General features: G+C 37.0%; 1 protein-coding gene across 1 annotated transcript in view; it reads left to right on the top strand.

Annotated features, from left to right (window-relative positions):
* Col3a1 (collagen type III alpha 1 chain) overlaps positions 1–23,405 on the top strand; it is a 39,129-nt gene extending 15,724 nt beyond the window's left edge. Inside the window, exons 7-51 of the mRNA XM_004872304.3 lie at positions 104–157; positions 899–952; positions 1,683–1,736; positions 1,903–1,956; positions 2,618–2,671; positions 2,834–2,878; positions 3,000–3,053; positions 3,476–3,520; positions 3,870–3,923; positions 4,348–4,446; positions 4,996–5,040; positions 5,169–5,267; positions 5,450–5,503; positions 5,628–5,735; positions 5,946–5,999; positions 6,548–6,646; positions 6,979–7,032; positions 7,183–7,281; positions 7,648–7,701; positions 7,819–7,872; positions 8,167–8,220; positions 8,752–8,805; positions 9,100–9,144; positions 9,786–9,884; positions 10,061–10,168; positions 10,385–10,438; positions 12,153–12,206; positions 12,312–12,365; positions 13,028–13,081; positions 13,657–13,764; positions 14,078–14,131; positions 14,398–14,451; positions 14,619–14,780; positions 14,897–15,004; positions 15,966–16,073; positions 16,871–16,924; positions 17,005–17,112; positions 17,555–17,608; positions 17,986–18,093; positions 18,374–18,427; positions 18,530–18,637; positions 19,504–19,801; positions 20,772–20,959; positions 21,334–21,576; positions 22,301–23,405. Of these exons, the coding sequence (XP_004872361.1) occupies positions 104–157; positions 899–952; positions 1,683–1,736; positions 1,903–1,956; positions 2,618–2,671; positions 2,834–2,878; positions 3,000–3,053; positions 3,476–3,520; positions 3,870–3,923; positions 4,348–4,446; positions 4,996–5,040; positions 5,169–5,267; positions 5,450–5,503; positions 5,628–5,735; positions 5,946–5,999; positions 6,548–6,646; positions 6,979–7,032; positions 7,183–7,281; positions 7,648–7,701; positions 7,819–7,872; positions 8,167–8,220; positions 8,752–8,805; positions 9,100–9,144; positions 9,786–9,884; positions 10,061–10,168; positions 10,385–10,438; positions 12,153–12,206; positions 12,312–12,365; positions 13,028–13,081; positions 13,657–13,764; positions 14,078–14,131; positions 14,398–14,451; positions 14,619–14,780; positions 14,897–15,004; positions 15,966–16,073; positions 16,871–16,924; positions 17,005–17,112; positions 17,555–17,608; positions 17,986–18,093; positions 18,374–18,427; positions 18,530–18,637; positions 19,504–19,801; positions 20,772–20,959; positions 21,334–21,576; positions 22,301–22,447 (3,819 nt within the window). The 3' untranslated portion in view covers positions 22,448–23,405. The remainder of the gene's footprint in view (positions 1–103; positions 158–898; positions 953–1,682; positions 1,737–1,902; positions 1,957–2,617; positions 2,672–2,833; positions 2,879–2,999; positions 3,054–3,475; positions 3,521–3,869; positions 3,924–4,347; positions 4,447–4,995; positions 5,041–5,168; positions 5,268–5,449; positions 5,504–5,627; positions 5,736–5,945; positions 6,000–6,547; positions 6,647–6,978; positions 7,033–7,182; positions 7,282–7,647; positions 7,702–7,818; positions 7,873–8,166; positions 8,221–8,751; positions 8,806–9,099; positions 9,145–9,785; positions 9,885–10,060; positions 10,169–10,384; positions 10,439–12,152; positions 12,207–12,311; positions 12,366–13,027; positions 13,082–13,656; positions 13,765–14,077; positions 14,132–14,397; positions 14,452–14,618; positions 14,781–14,896; positions 15,005–15,965; positions 16,074–16,870; positions 16,925–17,004; positions 17,113–17,554; positions 17,609–17,985; positions 18,094–18,373; positions 18,428–18,529; positions 18,638–19,503; positions 19,802–20,771; positions 20,960–21,333; positions 21,577–22,300) is intronic.
* The last annotated feature ends 2,973 nt before the right edge of the window (positions 23,406–26,378 follow it).

Raw genomic sequence — 26,378 nt, 5'->3', positions numbered from 1 at the left:
GCTAACTACATTCACAAATCCTGATTTCTTACTATTTTCAAGATGTCAGTGGCTCATACACATTGTTACTTTGGAAATATTTACATATTATTCTGTTTACTAGGGTTCTCCAGGATACCAAGGTCCCCCTGGTGAACCTGGACAAGCTGGTCCCGCAGTAAGTAGTAAATTAAATCCACATTCAGTAAATTGACAATTCAAAGTAGGCAATTCGATTTCTATATAGAAAGTATCCTCGGTTTTTAAAAACTGTCATAGGTCTCTATGTAGTGTACATTACATTTACACTGAAGTTTTTATACAGTAAGTAGTATTTTATGATGTTGAACTGGTTTCAGAGATCTTAGGGATTCCCTAATTAACTATCACAGTAGTCTATTTCTGAGAGTTAGTACAAGCCTTATCTATTAAATATATATTTCATTTTTTGTGGCTATTCACTCCGTCTTTATATTTATTCAGTTCGCTCTGCTTTATCTACTCTACTTTTTAGATACATATTTTTAATGTAGTAGAAATAAGCATAATCTAGAGAGTACTCCAGGTAGATAAGAAAGTGTAGATAAGAAAGTGGAGTCATGTAAATATATTTTACATTAATTAGAAATAGCACTATATTTATAGATATCTCAACAGTATAAAAGCACATTTGAATTTATAAACACACAGTATAAAGTATAGATGGATATATGATGTTTTTAATTTTCATTCAATTTAATAAACAGTAAAATTTGGATACAATAAAGGTATGATAGTAACTCAGTAAATACTGTTTTCATGATGAGAAACACTGAAAGTATTTTCAAAAAGGAGTTTTCTTCCAAACTATACATAATATATAATAATAAGTGTAATAGAAAAATTTCCAAATGTATTTATTTTTTATTTTCTTATTTAGGGCCCTCCGGGACCTGCTGGTGCTATAGGTCCAGTCGGTCCTGCTGGAAAAGATGTAAGTTTTTAGGCATTGAATGGGGATACACCAAAGTACCTGATATTTTCTGTTATATCATGTCTGTTTTACCAGAATCTCAGAGGGGAAAATGTTCTTTGAAAATTGTTTATGTCTTACCATTTTAGCTCATTGTAATGTTGCAAATCGGCATGGTATTTGCATAACTGTGTACTCCAGTTATTGAATTCTAAACTGATAGAATCTAGACTACTCAGACATACTTTTTGACTGCAGGTGGCTCAGTGGCACAGAGCATTTGCCTAGAATGTATGAGGCCCTAGGTCCAATCCCCACCACAACATTAACAAACAAGGACTCATCCAGTGAATGTACCATTTAGCTGGAAGAGGAATAGGGTTTTTCTGTCTGCCTCTTGCAATGAAAAATTTGCTATCAATACTTCATGTGTTTAATGATCTATCAATACCTTCAATATAATGCCATCCATTCCTTTCATTTAATCTGATGGCAAATTCTCACTGCATTGAGAAAAGATCATAATGTTTCAATGGTGAAAGATACCTGCTCTCTCTCTCTATGAGTTTATGTTAAGATGGGAGAGGCCCTCCTAATCTGTCTGCTAAGAAAAGTGATCTCACAACTAGGTATTTACTGCAACCATCTTAATATTCCTTCATGAAAAAGCGCAAATGAATCAGATCAGCCCTTGGTTACAATCTACTTTCTCACACACAAGCCCCTAAGAATTCTGTATTTCTCCATTTAGGGAGAATCGGGTCGGCCGGGACGAACTGGAGAACGTGGCTTGCCTGGCCCTCCGGTAAGTCTTCAGCATCTCATAGATTAGCGAAGTGATCTCAATTATCTTAGCTTGAAAATCACCAAATCCTTAAATTGCATTAAACTTAAAAGTAGAAGGCATTTTACTACTGAATTCTCATACCATTCGGAGCTCTCTTGATATCTTCTCCATTAATTTCTTTTAGGGTATCAAAGGCCCAGCTGGCATGCCTGGATTCCCTGGTGTGAAAGGACACAGGGTGAGCAGAGATTCCCAAGTGCCTACAAGCTCTTCCACCTGGACATGTTTGCTCAACTAACTAACTTATTGGACAATTGAATATATAGCAAAAAGAGTTGATTTGACAACTGGTTGATTTGATTTTGCTAAAAAGCCTATTAACTTTATTTATTGACCAAACTAGCTATTTTATACAAAAATAATTGAGCTGACTTTGAGTGTATGAGAAGGCTTGGAAAGAATACATTTATGTTTTATTTTACCATGACTATCAGAAAAAAGGGAAAATACTTTATTAATTATGCATTATTACTTGACTTAGTATAAATTATAGATTGAATTGAACACTTTTGCTCTACATAAAATTTTAGGTAGACTCAATTACATCCCAAATCTATTAGCTCCATAAAAATAAAAATCTATGAAATTGGTATTTGCTACTCTATACTTAAGACAAACCTCTAATTGGACTAAATTGTACTTTTTAACCAATTTTAGATATTTTGATATAAAATCAACATCAAATATCTTCAATCTGTTTGAAATATTTTATATTATTTAAATTAGTTGCAAATAGTGCTACATAGTAAAATCCAATAATAAAAATTTAGTGTAAAACTTACCAACCATTCCGGATTGTCAAGAGAGTTTCATATTTTACTATTTTATGTGTTTTATAGGGCTTTGATGGACGAAATGGAGAAAAGGGTGAAACAGGTGCTCCTGGATTAAAGGTAAAATAAAATAAAATAAAATGGTTACAACTGTTTGATACTACTAAAATGCATCTTTTCTCCTTAGGTTCCACAGTATTTTCTATAATATAATGTCATTTTAAAAGATATAAAACTCTCTTTGTGATATATAAAAGAGTAATGTACGTTATGTCTTCATAGGGTGAAAATGGTCTTCCAGGTGAAAATGGAGCTCCTGGACCCATGGTAATTATGCTTCTTATCCTATAATTTTCAGTCTTGCCCCTGACCTCTATGGGACCCCAAATGGCTTTGCTTTCTCCCAACTGGTTTACAGTATGATCATACTTTCTATTTCATTCTCTAGGGTCCAAGAGGAGCTCCTGGTGAGAGAGGACGACCAGGACTCCCTGGGGCTGCAGTGAGTATTGTCACCCACAGTGTACAGTTACACTCTAGAGTGACAGATAAGTCTCTTAGGTATTCAAGCGGTGAAAATCTTCAGGAAACTCCCCTTCCTACAAAACTGTACTGAAAGTCACCAATTTTAGCTACATGTATGCAGAAATGAATAAGAATTTAGTAATTATTCAGAGGATTGTGTTTGTGTGTTTGCATGTAATCTGCATTCAATCCTAAAAAACACAGACTCTGGTCCTACATTCTATCTTTCTGCATACCTCAGAATTTTTCCAATTTGGCAGCAAACATATATCATTAGTAAGCAGATTTTAAATTACTCAATGAAAACTCAATTCACTTGAATTTGGATTTTAGTCACCATGCTATTTGTGACTAGCCTTTTAGAAGTAAGAAGATACTTGATACCAACTCTCTTTTTAGGGGACTCGAGGCAATGATGGTGCTCGGGGCAGCGATGGCCAACCGGTAAGCAACTTTATCTCTCCCTGATTTGTTCAGGGATAATGTGAGATTCTAGATTGTAGATTGTTTTATAATATCTCTGCCTAATGCATATAGTAGCTCTAGATGACCATTTTTATAATTAAAAAATAGAGCGTTTTGTTACAGACTCAATACTCGAAACTGTATATAAACCTCTGCTTATTTTCCTACGTTGTTTCTCTGCATAATTACTGTAATGTTCATGATGAATACTACTTTTATACACATAGGACTCTCTTGTATTTTATCTACGTGTGCTCATTTATTTTTTGCTAGTACTGTTAGATTTCATTTACTTAAGAGCCTTTGAAATTGTATTGACTTTTTTCAGGGCCCCCCTGGTCCCCCTGGAACTGCAGGATTCCCTGGATCTCCTGGTGCTAAGGTAAGCATGTACTTGTATAGAGGAATATAAAAATATCTTGGCAACAAAAAAAGGAACAGGATCACGTCTTGCAAAGGATTTCTTAACCAGTCCAATGGATAGCCTTTACCTATACAGACTTTTAAACCCACATTCTTGATTCTAGAGGAAGTCCCCCCCCCCACCCCGCCCAGCATTATCTCCTAGTATCTCTTCTGATGCTTTCTTTCTTTGGCAGACTCTTTGTGGAAAACATATATAACGATGTCATACACATACTGACCATATTCTCTGTCTTTATGATTAACGATTCTTTTAATTTAGCTACAGTGTATCATCATAGTACTACAGCTTTCAGGAGATGTGTTTAAACAGATGATGGGCAGGCTAGGTGATGAGAAGTGTCCAGGAAAACCTACTACAGTACTTGGAATTTATCCCTTAGGGTGAAGTTGGACCTGCAGGGTCCCCTGGTTCAAGTGGAGCCCCTGGAGCAAGAGGAGAACCTGGACCTCAGGGACATGCTGGTGCTCAGGGTCCTCCTGTAAGTAGCAGATAGGGCCACTGGGAGGAAAAGCGTGGCCAATACTTCTTCGATGAAGCGTGTGCTTCAGTGTGCTGCCAGTTAAAGCATCTTCTCTAAGAGTGTAGCTTAATTCTCTACAATGATTCTACTGTGGAAAATACTGATTTTATTAGTAGTGAAATGGTAGCTTTTGGGGATTGTGCTATCCTAGAACTTATGAATTTTATGTTTCTATAAAGCAGAACAGAGGATGGATAGTATTGTTCTGATACTTTGAAGTATGTGCCCTTAACTAATCATCAGTCAAAAACTATTCAGCCGAGTTGCAAAACCAAAAACCTCTCCTATTTCTAAATTAGTAATTTGCCAAGTGCATATGATCTCTAATTTATTTAAGCCATAATATTTCTTTGGCCTACATTTTCTAATGTGGTACCTTTAGAGTGAGCACTTATTCTCTATAAAACTCAATACCTGCCAATATATTTTATAAGCACACGGAAAATAGCATCTATACAACCACCATTTGCATTGTTATTAATATGGTCTCTTTTGTGTGTGCCATAGGGCCCCCCTGGGAATAATGGCAGTCCCGGTGGTAAAGGAGAAATGGTAAGCTCTCCCCCAGACATACTCCACCCTCAAAGCATCCACACTCATTGGATTGGGGACGTGTAACTGAGATATTCAGGAAGGAAAATTCCAGCTTGGCTAATTAAGCATTCCTTGGTTGTTCTCAGGGTCCCGCTGGTATTCCTGGTGCTCCTGGACTGATGGGAGCCCGGGGCCCTGCAGGGCCACCTGGTACTAATGGTGCCCCTGGGCAGCGAGGTAGTCCGGTAAGTTGCCTGTTTCTCTTCCGTCTCCTGAAAGGTGCAGATTTAACTCCCACAACAAAACTATTCATTTCAAACATGTTTTGCTCCTCTTCAGTTGAATTTATGTGAATTATGTCTTGCCAGTAATGACTTTGTTAGTCCAATCCTCCCTGTTCGCAAACTACGATTTCGTTTAACTTCAGGGTGAACCTGGTAAGAATGGTGCAAAAGGAGAGCCAGGAGCACGCGGTGAACGTGTAAGTTCTACCACAACATATTTGGTTGTTTCTTAGAAAACTGCAGCATAATTAGAAAGCTAACAGTTAAAAATTCAGCCACGAAGTTTAGTCATAATTCTTTTATATGACCGTCACTTTTCAGGGTGAAGCTGGCTCCCCAGGTATTCCAGGAACTAAGGGTGAAGATGGCAAAGATGGATCCCCTGGAGAACCCGGAGCAAACGGAGTGCCAGGTGCTGCAGGAGAAAGGGTACGTTCCCCTGAGACATCCCTCAGAAAGCATGACCACTGTCCAGATGAAATCTGACCTTCGGGGTGAGCCAAACATGGACTCCTTAAGTGTCTGATCCCAAACACTGTTTAAATCGTTGTATGATGTGACAATGGATACATCACCATCCAGGAGCTATGAAAAATTTCAGTTCTTTATACTGAAATATTTGATTTTCATTATTTCCAGGGAGCTCCTGGATTCCGAGGACCTGCTGGACCCCCAGGCCTTGCAGGAGAAAAGGTAGATAACTTTAGTTACTACTATCCTAACAACTAATATTAAAAAGTGTGTCTTCTGTATAAATATCTAAGGAAATGTATTTGCATTAAAAATAATAATTAGTGTAAAACAATGATTTTAATCCCTGTTTAAAATTATTATTTTCCTTGCTTTTTAACTGAAGCAAGTCATGTAATCTCTATGAGATCCTTTAACAGATCTGTAGATTGGAATCCTTTAGCATCATTTCAAGAATAAGATAAACTAAAATGCCCAAAAGTTCTTTGAAACTACAGTGATATGCAATATGATTTCATACCATCAAAGATAGTTGACTTTAAATGCATAGAAATATATTAAGCCCAACAAATATTGTTTTCAGAATGATGTTTATCATAGTTTTTCAAAATCTTGTTTAAAAAATGACAATCCAGTTCAAGATAACTACTATTTTATATAGAAAATGTCAGCTGTAAGAGGCCAAATAAATTCTATAACTACAACCCAAATATTGATAGCTAGTGAAGGAAGACTCTTTTGAAGATTTGCTTATTTATATGGCCCTGTAGGGTCCCGCTGGGGAGCGTGGTGGCCCAGGCCCTGCAGGACCCAGAGGAGGGGCTGGAGAACCTGGCCGAGATGGTGCCCCTGGAACTCCGGGAATGAGGGTATGGAAAAACCTGGTCTGAATGATACTTCAATTTGGTAAGAAGAAGGGAAGACAAATCAAGATGGATCCAAAATATTTTAAGTCAGACTGTGCCTTTCAGAGGGCTCAAGTCAAAGCAAAACAAACTTCTTTTAAGAAAACTTAAGTCAGGATAGATCGGGGAAGAACATAATATGGAACAATTGATGTAAGCGCTTTATAGACAAAAGAAAAGTGTGCAAACATGGAGCTACATATATAAGCAGAAATCACAGAATTTTACAAGTACAGTGTTGTATTTTTAAAATTTTTAAATTTTAAATCACCTGACAACTGATTTCTTTCATTTAGGGTGCTCCTGGAAGCCCCGGAGGACCAGGCAATGATGGCAAACCAGGGCCTCCCGTATGTACATTTTTAAAATGTCATTTTACAAACACAACAAAAGAATAAAATGGATATCTTGGTATAGCACTGAATATCTGTCTATATGTGTTGTAGATTTTGGTCAGCTTTTTATGAAGCCTTGATTAATGGAATTGTTTTGCTCATTAGGGAAGTCAAGGAGAAAGTGGTCGCCCTGGGCCTCCTGGGCCATCTGGTCCTCGAGGTCAGCCTGGTGTCATGGGTTTCCCTGGTCCTAAAGGAAATGATGTGAGTTCTTTCATTAAGTTCTTCAAGAAATATACAACAAATACGTATCACAAATGTATACCAAAAAAAAAACCCATCAAAGATGAAAAAGAAATATATGACACAAGCCCTTTTAATTTCTGTAAGAAGGTTCAGAGATGGCCAAAACTCATTCTTCTTTTGAAACATGGAAAAGGATATGCAAATAAAATAGCATGTAGGAAGGAAGCAAAATGTGTAATTGGTTATGAGTGCATGTATGTTTGTGTGTGTGTGTGTGTGTGTGTGTGGACATGAAGGAGACAGATCAAAAGTAGTAGGGAATAATATCCATATGATACTAATTTTTTTGTTAGAATTGGTGAATTCTGGTCCTTTTTTCTTTAGGGTGCTCCTGGGAAGAATGGAGAACGAGGTGGCCCTGGAGGGCCTGGACTTCCAGTATGTAGCCTGCATCTACTCATTTCTAGCCTTCTAATAGCTGCATTAATACCAGGACTCAAGACTTCTCTCTGTTATTGGTATTGACTCTGATTCCCTAATAATTGTTGTTTTTAGGGTCCTTCTGGAAAGAATGGTGAAACTGGACCTCAGGGTCCCCCGGGCCCTACTGTAAGTACCCTCAAATTGGAGGCAGAAGTGAGGAGGGGATTGGGCAGGGGGAGGGTACAGAAATCATATAATCGCCAGCGCTATATCATTAGAGCTACCACAGCAAGGAGGTGGTTGCTTATGTAGTTACCTAGGCAGCTGCTGACATGAGTATTGCACCTGCATGATTTGAGTCACTTCCATAACACAGGCTGTCTTCTTTCTTCACATCCTTACTTTCTAAACTCAGATATGGGCCTTCTGAGAAGTCTATGCATTTTGTCACGGAACATATCATTATATTTTTCTACATAGGGGCCATCTGGTGACAAAGGAGATTCAGGACCACCTGGTCCCCAAGGATTACAGGTAAGAGCTTCTTTAAGTGTCACTAGGTATTTGCTTTTAGTAGATGATTAGATGATTGTGGACCTCCCCTTTTATGGTGTTGAGCAAATTGACAGTTAATTTTTGGAACTCTACTAGATTACAATTTACCTTTAATTTAATTTGTGGGTTTGTCTAACTAACATTGAAATGTCAATCGATGTTAATCAATAGTCATATCTTCAAGGCTTAGTCCAGAATATATACATTAAATTATTTTTAAAATTTAACTCATATAGTTCTATATACTTGTGCTTATTTTTCATAATAATATAAATTCATCTTGCCATTTTATCAACACTTTTTCTAAAACAAAAGAAAAAAGTAATGAACATGGTTTATAGGATATGACCAGCATAAGTCTGTCATAGGCTTTAAGTGGCACACATATTCTATTTCTAAAAAGACTATGAAAGCCATTTTTAATCTTACAGAAATGCATTTACACTTGAGAAGGTTTCCCATAAGCAATATTTGAAAGTGACAACATCATATAAATATGATTTTCCATAGGGCTTGCCTGGTACTGCTGGCCCTCCAGGAGAAAATGGAAAACCCGGTGAAGCAGTAAGTTGCATTTCATCTTTCAAAATTCAGAAGCCCAGGAATAAATAGCAATCTTCTATCAATTATTAACTTCTGAATATTTGCATGCCACTGTATCTGAGTTTTGACATGTAGTTTTCAGAAGTAGCTGTTCCCTAGAGACTTTGAATTTTCTTAGAAAGGACCTAAAGAGACAGCACACAGCTTCAAGATTGGAGCAGTTGTGATCTATGGAAACAAGTTAGCAGTGTCTGCTGTTGAAGCTTATGTTGTTCATTCTGCTATTGGCCTAATCATGCAATGCCCACCTCCTAGGGTCCCAAGGGTGATGTTGGTTCGCCTGGAACTCCCGGAGGCAAGGTGATATTTCAAGTTTTTCTCTACTTTTTTTTTTTTAACATGTTATAGAGCAACTGATTAGTGACATATTTTTAGTATAACAAGATAGAGTCATGTTTCTTGAAAAGAGCAATATTGCAAATGTTTGACAAATCCATTTAGGGAAACTCAAGACATTTTCCATACAATAAGCTTGTTCCATCTGGAATACATAATTCTCTAAAATTAATAAGCACATTAGAACCAGTCATGGACTTGAAATTTCAAAAGGAAAATATTGCCAATGTATTGATTCTCTATAGGAAAATACTTTTGGCAGAAGAATTTTTAAAAATTGCCCTTGTGCGTATAATAATATATCTAGGAAAACTGTTTTGTAGAAGAACTTTAAAAATTTGACTTCCAAGTGATAATAATAATAAAATAAATTTCAAAGGCAGCTAATACTTAGACCAAGTGCCTGAATTTCCTTTAGACTCTTATGTATGCAGTCCCTACACAACTGATCAAATGGTTATTATTAGTATAAAATTTTCCAAAATGCTCAAAAACACAAGTTAAGAACCTAGTGGTCTACATCAAAATTATATGATTTTCGGTGGGTTTTGTTTCATCTTTAGCACTGGATTGTCTAACACGGAAATTATACTTCCCTCTGGCAGGGTGATGCTGGTGCCCCTGGTGAACGTGGACCCCCTGGATTGGCAGGGACCCCAGGTCTTAGGGGAGGAGCGGGTCCCCCTGGCCCCGAAGGAGGAAAGGTAACTCCTCAGAATTCCATTCCCCTAGACCAGGGATGGCGAACCTTTTTGAGCCTTCAGTGATAACAAAGCGTCAGCTGCGGCACACGTGCCATAGGTTCGCCACCCCTGCCCTAGATTCTGAAAAATGCACCCTATTTCCTTCTTGTTATTTACTATCTCTACTTTGATTTCAGGGCCCCGCTGGTCCCCCTGGGCCACCCGGCGCTTCTGGTAGTCCTGGTCTGCAAGGCATGCCTGGAGAAAGAGGAGGCCCTGGAGGTCCTGGTCCAAAAGGTGAAAAGGTACTGGCTTGTTTTCTCTTAATAATGGAAGAAATCCAGACTTTATAGATGAATATACATCCATCTACTTGCAAAATTAATGTTATTTCATAGTAAGTGAAATTTGAGAGGGATTCCTAGAGCACCTACCAAGCAGAGTACCCGAAGCTCCTGTGAGAAAGTGCAGAGGGCTGCTGCTCTTGGCAGATTACCTTGACCTCGGCTTTCGTTTAACAGGGTGAACCAGGCGGCGCTGGTGTGGACGGCGCCCCCGGGAAAGACGGCCCACGGGTGAGTGTTCAGGCTTGGGAGAAGCAGGCTCCATGTGTATTTGATGTGTGAGAGTCCCGCATGGCAACACTTCTTCAAAAACTACTCACGATAAATTACACCATACTTTACCAATTTGTGGGCCTTAAAAAGACCCTAATGATTTGATTACATAAATTACTGGTTTATATCTATCAGTACCTGACAGTTTTACAGCTACCTAAGAATGGAAAAACCTCAAACGTACAATAAAGATCAAAAGTTGGCGCCATGGAGTCAGTAAAATCCAAGGCAGTCAACATTGCTATGGAGAACCGTTTTTACATTTAAAAATAACAAGGTAAATCTGTGGTATATTTATTTACATCATGGAAGAGTACTTAGCAATAAAAAAAATTAACTTGTGATGCATACAACTTACACAGATCTCAGAAACACCAAGGCAAGTAGTCAATCTCCAAAGCATAATACTGCATGATTCCATCCCTGTAATAATCATTGCATAACATAATTTAAAAAGAGATGGAAAACATATTCATGGTTAATAGTTGGGGATGGGAGAATGGGAGGTGGCTAGGGCCATGAGGACATAACAAGAGAGACTGTTAAGATGATTGTATTTGAGGCTACACATGTGATAAAATTCTGTAAACACACACATATACACAAGTGCATATATAATGGTTTAAATCTGTATGGATTGTTCAAATGTCAGTTTCTTAGTTTTGATATTAAACTATAGTTTTGTAAGATGTTAGCATTGGGAGGGTTTGAGAGAAAGATGCACAGAATTTTCCTGTACATTTCTTTGCAACTTCCTGTGAATCTTTGTCAAAACAAAATGTTCAAACAAACAACACAAAAATCATTATAATATATTCTTTTGACATTAGCATCCACTAGATATGACTGCAGCAAATTACAGGCCTGATTTATATGTGATATGAAAGTCCCTTACTTCAACTTTTATTTTTTTCCAAAAACCACTCATGATTAGTTAGACTGTACCACTTTTGGAGCATTAAAAAAACCTAAGTAACATGGTTATTTAAGTTAAGTCATCTCATAGGTATTATATTATTATAGTTGTCTTAATATGAGTATTATATTTATTATAGTTGTCTTAAGGAATTTCAGAGGTACTTCAGTTTTGACAGACTAGATAGGTAAGTAGTTGTTACCTATCTGACAAACTACATAAGTCAGCCTCATTCCAAAGGCTAAGGCAGAAGGATTATTTAAACCCAGGAGTTTGGACCCAACATAGAACCTGACTCAAAAATATTCAGATACTTTATTTATGTAATTTAGGTAAACTAATACTTGAAATTTTCTATTTCAGAAGGTTAACATACATAATAGCATTTTGAGTAAGCATTGTACATTATCAACTGTTTGAGTGAAGGAATATACTTTAATTTTAAAGGTATTACAATAAGCTCTTATATTTTATCCCATTTATCTTCTATTATGTAGATCCAAATGAATGAATCAATAAACCATCATTGAATACCATTTATTACCTTCTGGGTCATCCCTGTAAAATCTTGTGTTTACTAAGCTCTCTAGTACTTACCTACATGCCAAGGGATTAATATAACATTCAGCAATGAAACAAATCGTATTATCTACTTTACTAGATGGATGATAGGTCTATATACCCTCTGTTTGATTAATGTGAGAAATGATGGTATTTATCTTCAAATTTCCAAAAGTACGTTTCTATTTTCTTTAGGGTCCTACAGGTCCTATTGGTCCTCCTGGGCCAGCTGGTCAGCCTGGAGATAAGGTAACAAATAGCACAGTTTGACAGCAAAAAAAAAAAATATGTCTTTAACTTTTCGGATGCAAGAGAGTTGCAATATTGTTTTTTGTTTGTTTTCCTTATGGTCAGGGTGAAGGTGGTGCTCCTGGACTTCCAGGTATAGCTGGACCTCGTGGTGGCCCTGTAAGTGTTAAAGACCTTTTCGACATCACTTTTAACCCCACACGGGCAGTAGCTACTTGTGCTACCCTTTACAGCAATTCCACCCCAGAAACCTGAGTCTCAATGTTGCAGTTCTGTCTTTAGGAACATATGACATGCAAGGGGATGTTAAATTCCTTAAACCTAAAATTCACAAAACACCATTTTAAACCATGCCTTCTTTCCTGTGTAACTATTGAAAAAATATAAAAGCTGCACAATAATATCCACTTGTAAATGAGTATTTCTCAAACTGCAAGAGCATTTCCAGAGGTTCCTTCTAGATCCAAATTCTCTGCCTGCAGAATTTAAGACTCAAGAAAGAAATCTAGCAAGTGTTGGTTTTAAATTTAAAAATGGACTTTTCCATTAACCATTTTACTATTTTTAAGATATTTACAGCTTTAGAAGTTATATGACTAAATTTATTGAATAGTTCAGCATTTTCAAACTATGTTTTCTTGAGAATAAGATAGCCAGAGACAGAAGGAACCTATCTTTCTGGTGGGAAAGACTTCAGAAATGAAACCGTAGTAGTCATCTTGACACATTTTCTGCTTACAGGAAAGATAGGATGGTAGCGGACAGTGTGCACACCCTTGGGAGGTGTCTTCCTGGGATAACCAGTGTGTTCTTCTCCTCAGGGTGAAAGAGGTGAACATGGGCCCCCAGGACCTGCTGGTTTCCCTGGCGCTCCTGTAAGTGAGAACATTTAAACATGCATGTCCCACAGCCTACAGTACCTTCTTGCTGAACTCTAGCAGAAATATAAGTCAAGTTCCTGTTTTACTCTTCCTTAAGCCACTTATTCCCAGTGAAGTTATTTCACTCTATTTTTTTTTGCTTATTCCTATCCTTGCTCTTTTAAAAATGGAAATAAAAAATACCTGTTCTAACTTTGTAACTGGATAACAAGGCTACAGCATCACTGTATATTTAAAAGCGCTGAACATTTTTAAAGTTCTTTGTTATCTGATGATATTAAAATTTGCTCTCAATCCACTTCTCAAGACTTTAGCTATGTTCCTTTTCAAATACACAATGTTTAAAAAAATATTTCTAATGGCAAATAACATAACTTATGGTTTCTCCATATTTTTTCTTCTCTCATGCAAATACTTTGATTAACTTTGTATTGGCATGACCTCAGAGGGGTTTATATTCCTTATTTCAATATCTTTCCATCTGAAGGAATCTATTGTCTAAAGAGAACCATAAGCCTGGTGTATTGTAAGGATGTCAGCCTACAGGTTGTCGCTGTTTCTACCTGCAGGGACAGAACGGCGAGCCTGGGGCTAAGGGAGAAAGAGGTGCCCCTGGTGAGAAAGGAGAAGGTGGAGCTCCCGGAATTGCTGGACCCCCTGGTGGTTCTGGCCCTGCGGTGAGTACTCTCCCTAAGCCTGTGGAAAGCACTTGGGTTTATCAGTACTTTAATATTTCACGCAGAGGCAGCCTGTCATGGTAAAAGTATATAATCTTCATAGGAGAATAGCTCTAAGTTTGAATCTTGGTCCCAGAAGTCTAAACATGACAGTACTCAAACTCTTCATGAAGTTACTGGTTTTCAAAGGCTTAATGATTCTGTCAAAGCTTTATTTTGGTTTTATACTTATATTTGGTTTTTATACTTAATTTTGGTTTTATACTTATAATCTTAATAATTTTATACTTAATTTTCCTTTTATTTCATTCAGGGTCCTCCTGGTCCCCAAGGTGTCAAAGGTGAACGTGGCAGTCCTGGTGGTCCTGTGAGTATTGAGCTTCTTTACTGTACTGAAAAATATTCATTGATATCAATCTGTACAAAACTGCTTTAAAGATATTAGAGCCACAAAGTATAAAATAATGGTCACTCGGTCACTTATGAGTTATATGTGTCTAACGTAACAAAGCAAACCAGAAATGACTTCAAGGTAGAATGCAGATGATGTCACATTTCTTATACTTTATATTTGTTCATGGTGCAGAGCTGTCATTCTAGTTGTGGAACTCAAAATTCACTATTAATTCACAGGGTGCTGCTGGCTTTCCTGGTGCACGTGGTCTTCCTGGTCCTCCTGGCAGTAACGTAAGTTTTTTGTTTGTTTGTTTGTTTTTTGGTACCGGAAGTATTTTTCATTATGTAGTTCAGAAAGAAGATACATTTATCTGTACACTGAGAAACTTAGGTAAAAGAAGGAATAAAACATTTATTTTTTCAAAATAAATATTTACATTTCCAACAATTCTATGTAGGGGAACCCAGGACCCCCTGGTGCGAGTGGTGCTCCAGGCAAGGATGGGCCCCCAGGTCCCGCAGGGAACAGCGGTTCTCCTGGAAGTCCCGGGGTGTCTGGACCAAAAGGCGATGCTGGTCAACCAGGAGAGAAGGGGCCTCCCGGCGCTCAAGGCCCTCCAGTGAGTGGCTTCGTCGCTCTATGGAGTGGCAGTACTATTTTGCTTTCCACCAGATTCAGTAGAGGGAGGCATAGTGGTGTAAGGATGAGCTGAGTCTTCGTTGTCTGTCACAACAGGGAGCCCCGGGCCCACTCGGACTTGCAGGGATCACTGGAGCACGGGGTCTTGCTGGACCACCAGGCATGCCAGGTCCTCGGGGAAGCCCCGGGCCTCAGGGCATCAAGGTGAGTACCGTCCGTCCTCCCTGGCCTCTGGCTTCCTTTGATAGCATTCAGCAGTCACTTGAAAAGGTTTCCCATCATAGGTAGAAATTATCAAAGGGGTGATTTTCTTTTATATTTGTAGTTTGGCAAAAACAAACATTTTATTAAATGGCTCCAGAGCATAAAAATCTTGAGTGCAAATACAAAGTAATATTATAGAAAAATAATCTTGCCATGTCCAGCACCTCTATTAGGAACAATGGAACATTCTTCAGTATTTTACTGTAGATCTTGAAAGGGAAAATCATGTTAGAGTACAAACCTATGAAAGCCATTAATTGGTTCAGACAATCCTTTTACTCCAGTCATTTTTGCACTGGAGATTTTCTCCCTCTAGCATTACATGGTATTCAAGTGCATAGCCTCTAAAATATTCATGCAGTAATTAGGGTAACAGCAGTTCATGTTTATTAGGGCTCACACCATGACACATTAAACACTTCTTTCAAAAAAAGTCAAGTAAAAGATATTGTGCTGAAATTGACATTTAACATTAAGTGTATTCAGTGTATACAATAAATATATCAAGTGAATACCCTTCATAAAGAGACAAGTTTTTAGCAAAATCAAATTCTAATGGGCACTATAGTTTCATGGTGGGTCAGCATTATTCTTTCTTGCAGTATCTCTAGCTATACATCTCTTGTTAAAATGGATGCTGACTAAGATAATCAGGGTAATTATTCATGCCCTGACATCCTGACTCACCAGTCAAGTTGGAAAATGTAAGATGCTTGCTATCTCTCAACTTTTTTCCTATGGTGCACATAGTTTTAAGAAAAAAAAAAAGAAAGGAAAAGAAAAAAACTTTAAAAGAAATTGAGTAAAACAAGATTTTTTCCCTAAGAAATTTAGAGATCTGATAACAGAATATAAACTGATTTTAATTAAATTAAAATGTCTTTTATTCTTTTGTGCATAGGGTGAAAGTGGGAAGCCAGGAACCAGTGGCCACAATGGCGAACGTGGACCTCCTGGACCACAGGGTCTCCCTGGTCTGGCTGGTACTGCTGGTGAACCTGGAAGAGACGTAAGTAGCAATTCTTAGGCAGTATTTAACCAGTTAGGGAAAATTTAGTAGTTTATTTAAGGAAAGGTCGAATGGAGCCTTAATGTCTAAGAGGATAAATATTGACCTCTGTAAGAGATATTCTTTCTCTTGCATCATACAATAAATAACCTAAAAGGCCTATAGCCATTAATATTTATCCAACAACTAATATTGGTGAAAAAATACGGTTTCTAAATTAGGAAACAAATTAGTGGAGAAAGCCCTTGTTTACAATTTTTCCTGGATGAAAACATTTTGTAATTAGTCTATTTCTTTTTCATTTTAAAACTAATATTTTATATTTACACAGCATAATACTATGGATTTACAGGGCTAATTAGATGTAGGTTTCCATTATTAGTTCCCAGATGCCTGTTACCCAAAACTTAGTAATTGGACCCCTCTAAGTACCTTTTTTAGACTTTTTTTCTGATCACCCCACCTTGTGAAATTTAGTATTACAGATGTACCACATATCTGTTTGAGTCTTGTGACTCTTTGAGGAGCCAAATCCCCCTGAATTGTCTAAGATTTCTTGCCCTCAAAACCTATTTTCGCCCCCCTTGAGAACTATATTGCCTTGTTAAGAATGAATGTCTTTTTTTATTTTTATTTTTTTTAATTTTTGTACCAGGGATCAAACTCACAACCTTGCGCTTGTGAGGCATTCACTGCGCCACTGAGCTAAATCCCCAGCCCTAAGAATGAATGTCTTATATAGTATTCAAAGGACTTCAAGAGACTTGACTCACTTCCTCCTTTTTCTTTTAAATCAGGGAAACCCTGGATCAGATGGTCAGCCAGGCCGAGATGGATCTCCTGGTGGCAAGGTATAACAAATACATGCACAAGAGTTCTGTGAAGCAACTGATTGCTGTATTTATTTTTGGATCTGTGAATTTGTTTCCAGGGTGATCGAGGTGAAAATGGCTCTCCTGGGGCCCCGGGTGCACCTGGTCATCCAGGCCCCCCTGGTCCTGTGGGTCCAGCTGGAAAGAGTGGTGACAGAGGAGAAACGGTGAGTCCTAATAGCACTGTCTCCCTTCACTTGTCTATTTCCCTCAATGAAGAGATTTGTAGGGAGAGGATAGGTTGGCAGGTCTGCCCACCAAATTATCAGCCTTCTTATGGCATCCTGTAGACAAGTGTGTTAATGAAGGTGCAGCAGGTGTTCCTGGCAGTTGTCAATGAAGAATTCATTACTAAAACCAGAAACAGTATTAATCAGGTCAACTACGTATTTCCTGGGTAAATGCAAGGCTGAATTAACAGAAACTTTGTTCAGCTTTCCTGTCTACACCTGCTTTTCAAGACATAAGGGCAGAGCAAGAATAACTTCCAGTAATACCATGTGTGCTGTTAATCCATCTCAATGAAATTAGTAACATTTAAAAACAAAACTTACTCAATAGACATAGACAGTTCCCTGTGTATTTGCTCACTGATTTGCTTCATCTTAGGGCCCTGCTGGTCCTGCTGGTTCTCCTGGTCCTGCTGGTGTCCGAGGTGCTCCTGTAAGTTGTTTTTTAATTTGAACTCATTGTACAGTGCAGGAAACATTCTATTTTCTGGCATGTTCAGGAAAAGACAATGACAAAATTTGTAACTATGGAACAACCATAAACTCTTCTTTGGTCCTGAGAGTAATTCTGGTTCTAAAAATTCCTTGGAGCCAAAAACACAAGCATCAATTATTGGGATTCTGTGGGATTAACATTCCAAAACTAAAACAATCACAGAAATGATCTTTACTGTTCCATGTATAAAGTGTCTATTAATGGAGACTTCTAGGTAATAGAATGCCATAAAATAGATTGAATCATTATAAATTCTGTTTTATCTTTCCAGTGTGGAGGAGTGCATGGCATTAATTTAAATTGTGTTTTTGAAGGGTCCTCAAGGCCCACGTGGTGACAAAGGTGAAACTGGTGAACGTGGGTCTAATGGCATCAAAGGACATCGAGGGTTCCCTGGCAATCCAGGCCCCCCAGGCTCTCCAGTAAGTTCACCCATTCTTAGACATTCTCCTTCATTTCACCCGCTGGGCAAGATGAATTTTAGAGACTAATAGTAGAAAATTTTCCATCTCTGAAAGTATATGCTGGAAGATAGGAGAAACGAATCCAAGAGCTTATGTGAAATAGCAGCATGAAACAATGAGGGAATTGAAGCAAGAGAAAACCATATCACATCATGATCACCACATTTCCTGATAATGAGCATAGTTTCCTAAGGCATTTTAAGGTCTTCACCTATATTGGTCCTTCCTTTCTCTCCAGGGTGCTGCTGGTCACCAGGGTGCTGTTGGTAGTCCAGGACCTGCTGGTCCCCGAGTAAGTATCACAAATATGCATTGGAAGATTCACATTTTTTATAATGTTTTCGCTGCAGGAAAATAGAATTTCTAGAATTATGATATCATAATCATTTCTTAGGGACCTGTTGGACCCAGCGGACCTCCTGGCAAAGATGGAACAAGTGGACATCCTGGTCCCATTGGGCCACCCGGGCCTCGAGGCAACAAAGGCGAACGGGGGTCTGAGGTGAGACATCACTTGTACATAGGCAGATTTCATTTGCTATAATCATCAAATTTTCAGAAATACTGTACAGTATTCTTCAACTGAGATAACGAGTTTGATAAACGTAATAATTTTATTTAGAAAATGAATAACGACTTAAAAAAAAATTCTTGTCTACAATTAAGATATTTCTCACCACACTAAAACAGGGAGAAAATTTTTCTATAGTTTGATAGCTGTCATATCAAGCTGACATCCGCTTAATGATCCAAATCAACCATAGCAGTGTTGATCTCAGACACAAGTTCTCAGGGCTTTGATAATCATAACAATTTGCATCTATGTAGTGCACTTTACTTTGAAAATAACTTCCATGATTCCTGCTTTGTTACCTGATACCATCATTCCCAATTCCTCCCTGTCCCATACTTCTGGGGTAAGTGGAATAAAAACTATCATCTCTACAAGTTACATATGTGACTGTTGAAACACAAATAATTCATCAGCCCAAAGATAATTGCAAATTTGGGGCCAGAATCTAGTTCCCTGATTTTATTTCCTCTGTCATGTCAGTGTTAGAGTTGTATATCATGGGTTGTTTGCTTACAACATTTATACAGAATAAAGAATTATAAAGAATGCTATAATAAAATTTGTCAAACATTACTGATTGTTACAAAATGGACCAGTATTTTTCTGGTAATGAACTATAGTAATTATACATGGGTTATCACATGACTATAAAAGCAGCCAAGTGAACTTTAATTAGTAAATAGTCACATGATGTATGAATTATTCTTAATGCATTTTCCTGGACTAGTAGCATAGTCTTTCATGGGAGACCAAACAAGGCCATGTTTCAGTAATGCATATCTTTTCCACCTTAGGGTTCCCCAGGCCATCCAGGGCAACCTGGTCCTCCTGGACCCCCTGGTGCCCCTGGTCCTTGCTGTGGTGGTGGTGCTGCCATCTCTGGGATTGGAGGTGGTGAAAAATCTGCTCTTGGTTTTGTACCATATTATGGAGATGAACCAATGGATTTTAAAATCAACACTGAAGAGATAATGTCTTCACTCAAATCTGTTAATGGACAAATAGAAAGCCTCATTAGTCCTGATGGTTCCCACAAAAACCCTGCTAGGAACTGCAGAGACCTGAAAATGTGCCACCCTGAACTCAAGAGTGGTATGTATGGGAATCTCCAACAGGTGGTCATGGGTTATAGGAATGCAGCTTATATTAGGGATCGAGGGAGAAAACTTTCACTTTGAATCAAAAATAATTTGAAGTCAAGATAGCATTTAGATAATGTTAATTGAATTTAATATTTCAAAGAAAAATATCTTTGCAGATGTAAAGTGTAATGTAAATAACTGCAAAATATTTCAAATACAGGAAAATTTAAGGACACTTGTAAGACTGTTAATACAGTAGTAGTTTGCTATTCCAGAACATCACAAACTGATGTAACAAAACAATTTTCATCATTGTGTTCTTAGGATTAAGAATACATAATTTTATTATAATTTGATTACTATATTATATATTATTACACTTGAATTTATTATAATAAATCTAATTATTACAATTTTCAAATTTAGAAACAAAATTTCAGAGTGCTACATAGAACTGAGTAGAATATTTTAATAGTTTAAGATTTTGCTTATACAATGGGTTAATTATTGCTGAAAAGCAAAATTATCTTAAGCTTTCAAATATCTTGACATGGAGCATTGTATTTGCTCAGAGTCATTTCTACAAATTAATTAAAATAGCCATCAATCAGATTTAGGTGTATTGACACAAATCTGGATTAGACAACTAGCTTATATTATACAGGAAAGTTGCATTAATTGTTTGATCATCTCTTTCAAAATGAAGAAATTTCACCAAATACTATACACCAACCAGGAGTTCCTGACTTAGTATATCATTGTTATGTAAAACCCAAATGTTACATTTTATTCCAGTGTTTTCTATAGTTGTAGATAACCTGCAGATTTAACTTAAATGTTTCTCTATATGCCATACATAAAAGACCTGAGTGGTCAACATGATGAATGCCTTATCAAATAAACAAAAACACTCACTCTGGCCCCTTTCATTACTGGATTTTCTAACCAGTTCCCTCTGTCCCTTTATTGTGACTCTTCAGGAGAATATTGGGTTGATCCTAACCAAGGCTGTAAGATGGACGCTATCAAAGTATTCTGTAATATGGAAACTGGGGAAACATGCCTAAGTGCCAGTCCTTCTTCCATTCCACTGAAAAACTGGTGGAGAGATTCTGGTGCTGAGAAGAAACATGTTTGGTTTGGAGAGTCCATGGATGGTGGTTTTCAGGTAAGAAAGGATATACCTCTGAAAATGAGTCACCCATACTTAACTGACATGTTTTGTTCCTCCTATCTGTTGATCACAAAGCTAAGTTAATTAAAAAATAGAAGAGCCCAAATGATTTTATATATTCAGGTGACTGCTTTTATAACTTTCCTCTCAATAAGAGCTAAACTAGTTTGAATTACTTTGCATGCAAATACCTTTCTTATACTTCTGACGACTTTTGCTCTGCCATGCAATAAAAGCTTACTACTGTAGAATACATACAATAATACAATAATAATACAATTTCAACGCCCATACTAACACTCCATGAACCCCTTGTATGAAGCTGCAACTAAAATGTTTGACCAGTCTTATTTGTTTTCCTCTCACAGTTTAGCTATGGCAATCCTGAACTTCCTGAAGATGTGCTCGAGGTCCAGTTGGCACACCTCCGACTTCTCTCCAGCCGGGCCTCCCAGAACATCACATACCACTGCAAGAATAGCATCGCATACATGGATCAGGCCAGTGGGAATGTAAAGAAAGCCCTGAAGTTTATGGGGTCAAATGAAGGTGAATTCAAGGCTGAAGGAAACAGCAAATTCACATACACAGTTCTAGAAGATGGCTGCACTGTAAGTAACCACACATTTATAAGCACAGGTCATGAAACACTAAGTAAATCTTGTCTTATCAGTCTATTTGGAGAAAAGAAATAAAAACAAGCATGTGAACAAAAATGACATTTGTTATGAATTATGTAGCATCTATAGATTCATTTCAGGGAATGTGAAATACTACAAAAATTGAATACATCTTAACTTCTAGAAGGAAATCAGTTGAAAGAAATCAAAATTTAAACCCATAACATACTCTTTATCAATTAACTGGATACACCTATAAGATTAATTTTTATCACATATAGTCTGCATAATATTTATTATATGAACTTAATCTAATATCTACCCTTTGTGTAAAATTTTAAAGGTTGACTTTGAATCTGTCCTTTGTTATTTACTTTTATGAACAAAGGGGGCACCTACTGCCAATGTTAGCAAATTCCAGTGAGTGACCTAGCCATCTCAGTAAACCAACTATCTCTCTGGTAGCAGAGACCAGAATCAGGCCTCTCCCTCCTAGGTTTACCTTTAATTCTGACAAGGCTTTTGATTGATAATATTATTTCACAGTAGGAAGGATTATAACTTGAAATAGAGCAGGTCTCATATGTATAGAAGATAATGTGGTATACCGAGAACTCCCTTACAGCAGAAAAATTTTCTAGCTTGATCAGTCAGAGGAATTGTGTAAGTAATTTTAATATCATTATAACTTAAACATTTTTCCTCTTTTATACAGAAACACACTGGGGAATGGAGCAAAACAGTCTTTGAATACCGAACACGCAAGGCCATGAGACTGCCGATTATAGATATTTCACCCTATGATATTGGTGGTCCTGATCAAGAATTCGGTGTGGACGTTGGCCCTGTTTGCTTTTTATAAGCCAAACTCTGTCTGAAACTCCCTGCAAAAATTCCACATTCCATATGTGTTCCTCTTGTTCTGATCATGTCAACCAATACAGATGACCAACTAAATTCCAGTTATTTATTTCCAAAATTTTTGGAAAAAGAATAATTTGACAAACATAAGAAAGTATGTGTGTTTTTTTTTCTGTTCCACCAAATACAGTTCAAATGCTTTTTGTTTTATTTTTTTACCAATTCCAATTTCAAAATGTCTCAATGGTGCTATAATAAATAAACTTCAACACTCTTACAATAACACTGTGTTATATTCTTTGAATCCTACCCCTTCTGTGGAGCAATGACTATGCTCATCAGTAAAACATAATCTTTCCTTCTGAAACAGTAAAACATAAAATTAGAAAAGACCTCCCTATTTCAACTACCTCAAATGGTCAGAAACAGATAAATTCTATGAGTTCCAGAAGACCAAACAAATGTATAAGTGGGCAAAACTTGTGAACACCATTTATTAATTTCCTAGGATATTGGTAAAAATATAGTGTAGTAAAATGATTGAGAGTAATATTTTCAAAGCCACAATTATTCTAATCATTGATACCAACTACTTTTAAAGGTGCTTCTCTCTTTTCTAGTCATTGCTGATGAAGATTACAAATATTTGGGAAGGCTTTAATGACATATGTTATGGTGCTAATGTCCTTTCTCTTTTAAAATTCTAGATCAGAATTGTTGACCTGCTTTCAAACCATAGATGCAAAGTATCTCTGTCTGCTTTTAGAAAGATTAATTGACGTGCTGCAGGGGCATGCCCTTCATCCTGTAAAAAAATGAATGACATAAAACCAATTACGGGCTTGCATTTGTCACAACAACACAGAGAATGTTTTGAAACTTCCTTTTGTAAACTTGTATGTGGTTGTTGATCCTTCTTTTTCTTACAGACACCCATAATAAAACATCATAAAGAAACATTCCTGGTTTTCATCACTGTTCGTGGATTTGACAAATATGTCTCTACACAGAAACTCATGATTTTTATTAAAAATTAGATTAAATTCTAACTCTCTAGCTCAATAATGCAATGATTTAAGAATATGAAGTAATATAGGTTCAGAATAGAGAGAATGCTCTGCAGGAAATCTTGCAGCGTTTTAGAGGAATCCCTCGAGCATTTGGGAAACTGAGATCCTTCTAGTTGAAATGGTCAGTCCTTGGGCATGGTAAAGTAGTGAAGAGGGATGTCTTCCAAGGGGGAGTAGTTAGAGAAGAAAATGCTGATAAATTAACAAGCATAAGATGGAGCCAGTGAAACACACTGATATTAAGAACAATCAATACCACATGATTTTACCTATCTGCGGTATCTAAAAGAGTTTAACTCAGAGAAAAAGATAAACATATTGCTTACTAGGCTCTGTGGGTGGAATGAAGTGAGGAGGTTTTCGTCAAAGAATTTCAGTTAGATGACAGAAATAAATTCAAGATATCTATTTTACAAAGTGGAGACTATAGATAATAACAGTGTATTATATACTCTTGAAAATTGCTAAAAGAGTAGATTTGTGTTTGTTCTCCCCACACAAAATGAGTATGTGAAGTAAGGCATATATTAATTTTAACTCAAGCTAGCCATTCACAATGTACACCTGTTTCAAAATATCACCTCTTACACGCTAAGTATATGCAGTTTTTGCTAATTAAGAATAAAAACTAAAAATATTTAAAATAATTACAATAAGGCATTTTCTACCATCTTTATGTTCACACTGCCATACTGATCTCTTGGGTCAGTCTCTTCTTTACGGAAAATTTCTTATTTAGTTTAGTTACCACAAACAAAAATAGCAGGCTTGTACACTTGGTTTTAAAATTTGAAATTTATTCACTCTATATGACTAAGAAAATAATGCTTTCAAAATTAAAAGTTCCATCATGCAAACCTCAAGTCTTGATCCACTTACGGTCCAACCTAAAGCATCAGTGTTAACAGTCTCTGGTGCACCTTTTCAGTAATATTTCACTTACTTGAAAATAGTATATCTTTATTTTACATTATAATATTATATTCGCATAAAATTCTTAATGCATCTGAATTACATGCACACACACAGGTATATGTATGAGAGAGCAAGCAAATAGCATAAATTCCCAAATTATATTTCCTGAAATTTTATTTTACACAAAAAGAAGCTTATTATATACAAAAGTTTGAGAGGCTCTAGGAAGGAATTGTGCTGTTTCCTTTTCCCAGACTGGAGAGGCCATCTGGATCCCTAGGCTCATGAGCCACTTCCCGCTTCAAAGCCTGCAATATTTAGTGAAAACTTTTTCATGATGCTTCACTCTCACACTGACTTTCCTGCCTTTAACTGATAAGGACCTTTATGATAATGGGGGAGCAAGTGAATATTCATAATAATCTCCCCATTTCAAGGTCATCAGATAGGCAGCCTCAATCCAATCTGCAACCTTAATTCCTCCTTGCTTCAGGCAATAAGTATATTCACAGGTTTCAGGAGTTAGAATGTGGATATATTTAGGGAGGCATTTTTTTATCTATTGTGATAGTGATGCAAAAAAAAAGTAAGGAAAATTTAAAAAGCCATGTTGGTGGTAGCCACAGCTATATTTGGGGCAATGACAGCCAGTTTCAAAAGAAGTATGGCCATTGTGCCACAAATGGCATCAGTATCTAGTGTTTATGGTGGCTTCAGCAGGATGTTTCAAGGTGTGACTTCGAAGGGGGCCCTGAACACAAGCATTCAATTCTTTTCTGATTATTCGCTAATCTTGGAAGCTGTAGGCTGACCTTCAGATAAAGTGTATTCATTGCATTTCTACATAAATCAGCAAAAGTTGGACTGGGCTGAAAGCTAAGAATCTTGGTGAGTTCAGTGATTGTTAAGTTCAGAGATGGACAGCAGCAGAAATATAAACAATGGAACAAACGTTTTTACTATTTAGGGCTTAAAAAGGAATATCCATCTTGTATGGAGGGATGAGAATTTTGAAGTGCATGAAAATAGGATTAATTATCTATGATCAAAGGGAGTACCCTGCACTTTGAGGTCAGAGTTAAGAAGATGAGTGGCCTCCACTACATAACATTATGTTTGAGCTTCATGAGAAATTGCAGGACTGTGTAAGAATATGGCTGCTTTTATTGGTGATGTGCAGAAAGAGAATGATGCATTGAAATCCCTAACTTTTTGTCTCAAAGAACAGAAGGAAATATGGGCCCTTTCTCTGGCTGAGCTAGAATATATTTTTGTCTGAAAAAATCCATTTCTTTGCTAAAGGTTTGAGATAACAAAAAACCTAATATAAATCTTCATTCTACAGAGCCTCAAACTTCAACAGAAATCTAAATAAGTTTTCTAATTTTCTATTTGATTCCTCTGTGACTGAGATATAGCAGGACTCTGAGATTTTTAATAAGGATTATGAAGAATTATCTTTAAACATTCCTCTTTCACATTAAGTTTCTGTAGCTCTAAGGCCCTTGTTAAAATGAACTCCCAATCGCTGCCTGGTAATATTTTTACTGTTATTAAAATGCAAAATTCATACAAGAAAAGGCCTAGTCTCCTTATACCTCACTTCTACCACTGCTTATTGTCACCAAAGATTAATGAGAATCAGATTCCAGAATGCCTCCCGGTGTAAAAATTCAAAAGTCAATCTCAAGAGACGACTTATACATAAAAAGAATGGAAAGACTTAATTAATGCATAGTGTCTAAAGTTTGGGCATATGTGTGGGACTTCTGAAATACTAAACAAAAGAAAATTGTGTAATTTGTAAAAATTATCAATAGATGAATGTAACAAGTTCTGGGAATAATTATTCACATGGTTGACCCACTGAACCCAGGACTCAGAAGTAGACCAAAATAAATAAATTTAGACATCACAAACTTCCTGGCATAAGAATGATATACAAAT

Source organism: Heterocephalus glaber, unplaced genomic scaffold (assembly GCF_053883595.1).
Source record: "Heterocephalus glaber isolate CG9 unplaced genomic scaffold, H.glaber_assembly_v1.0 deba00001058, whole genome shotgun sequence".
Classification (NCBI taxonomy): domain Eukaryota; kingdom Metazoa; phylum Chordata; class Mammalia; order Rodentia; family Bathyergidae; genus Heterocephalus; species Heterocephalus glaber.
Note: the sequence above shows the minus strand (reverse complement) of the source record. Positions and strands in the feature narration are given on the sequence as shown.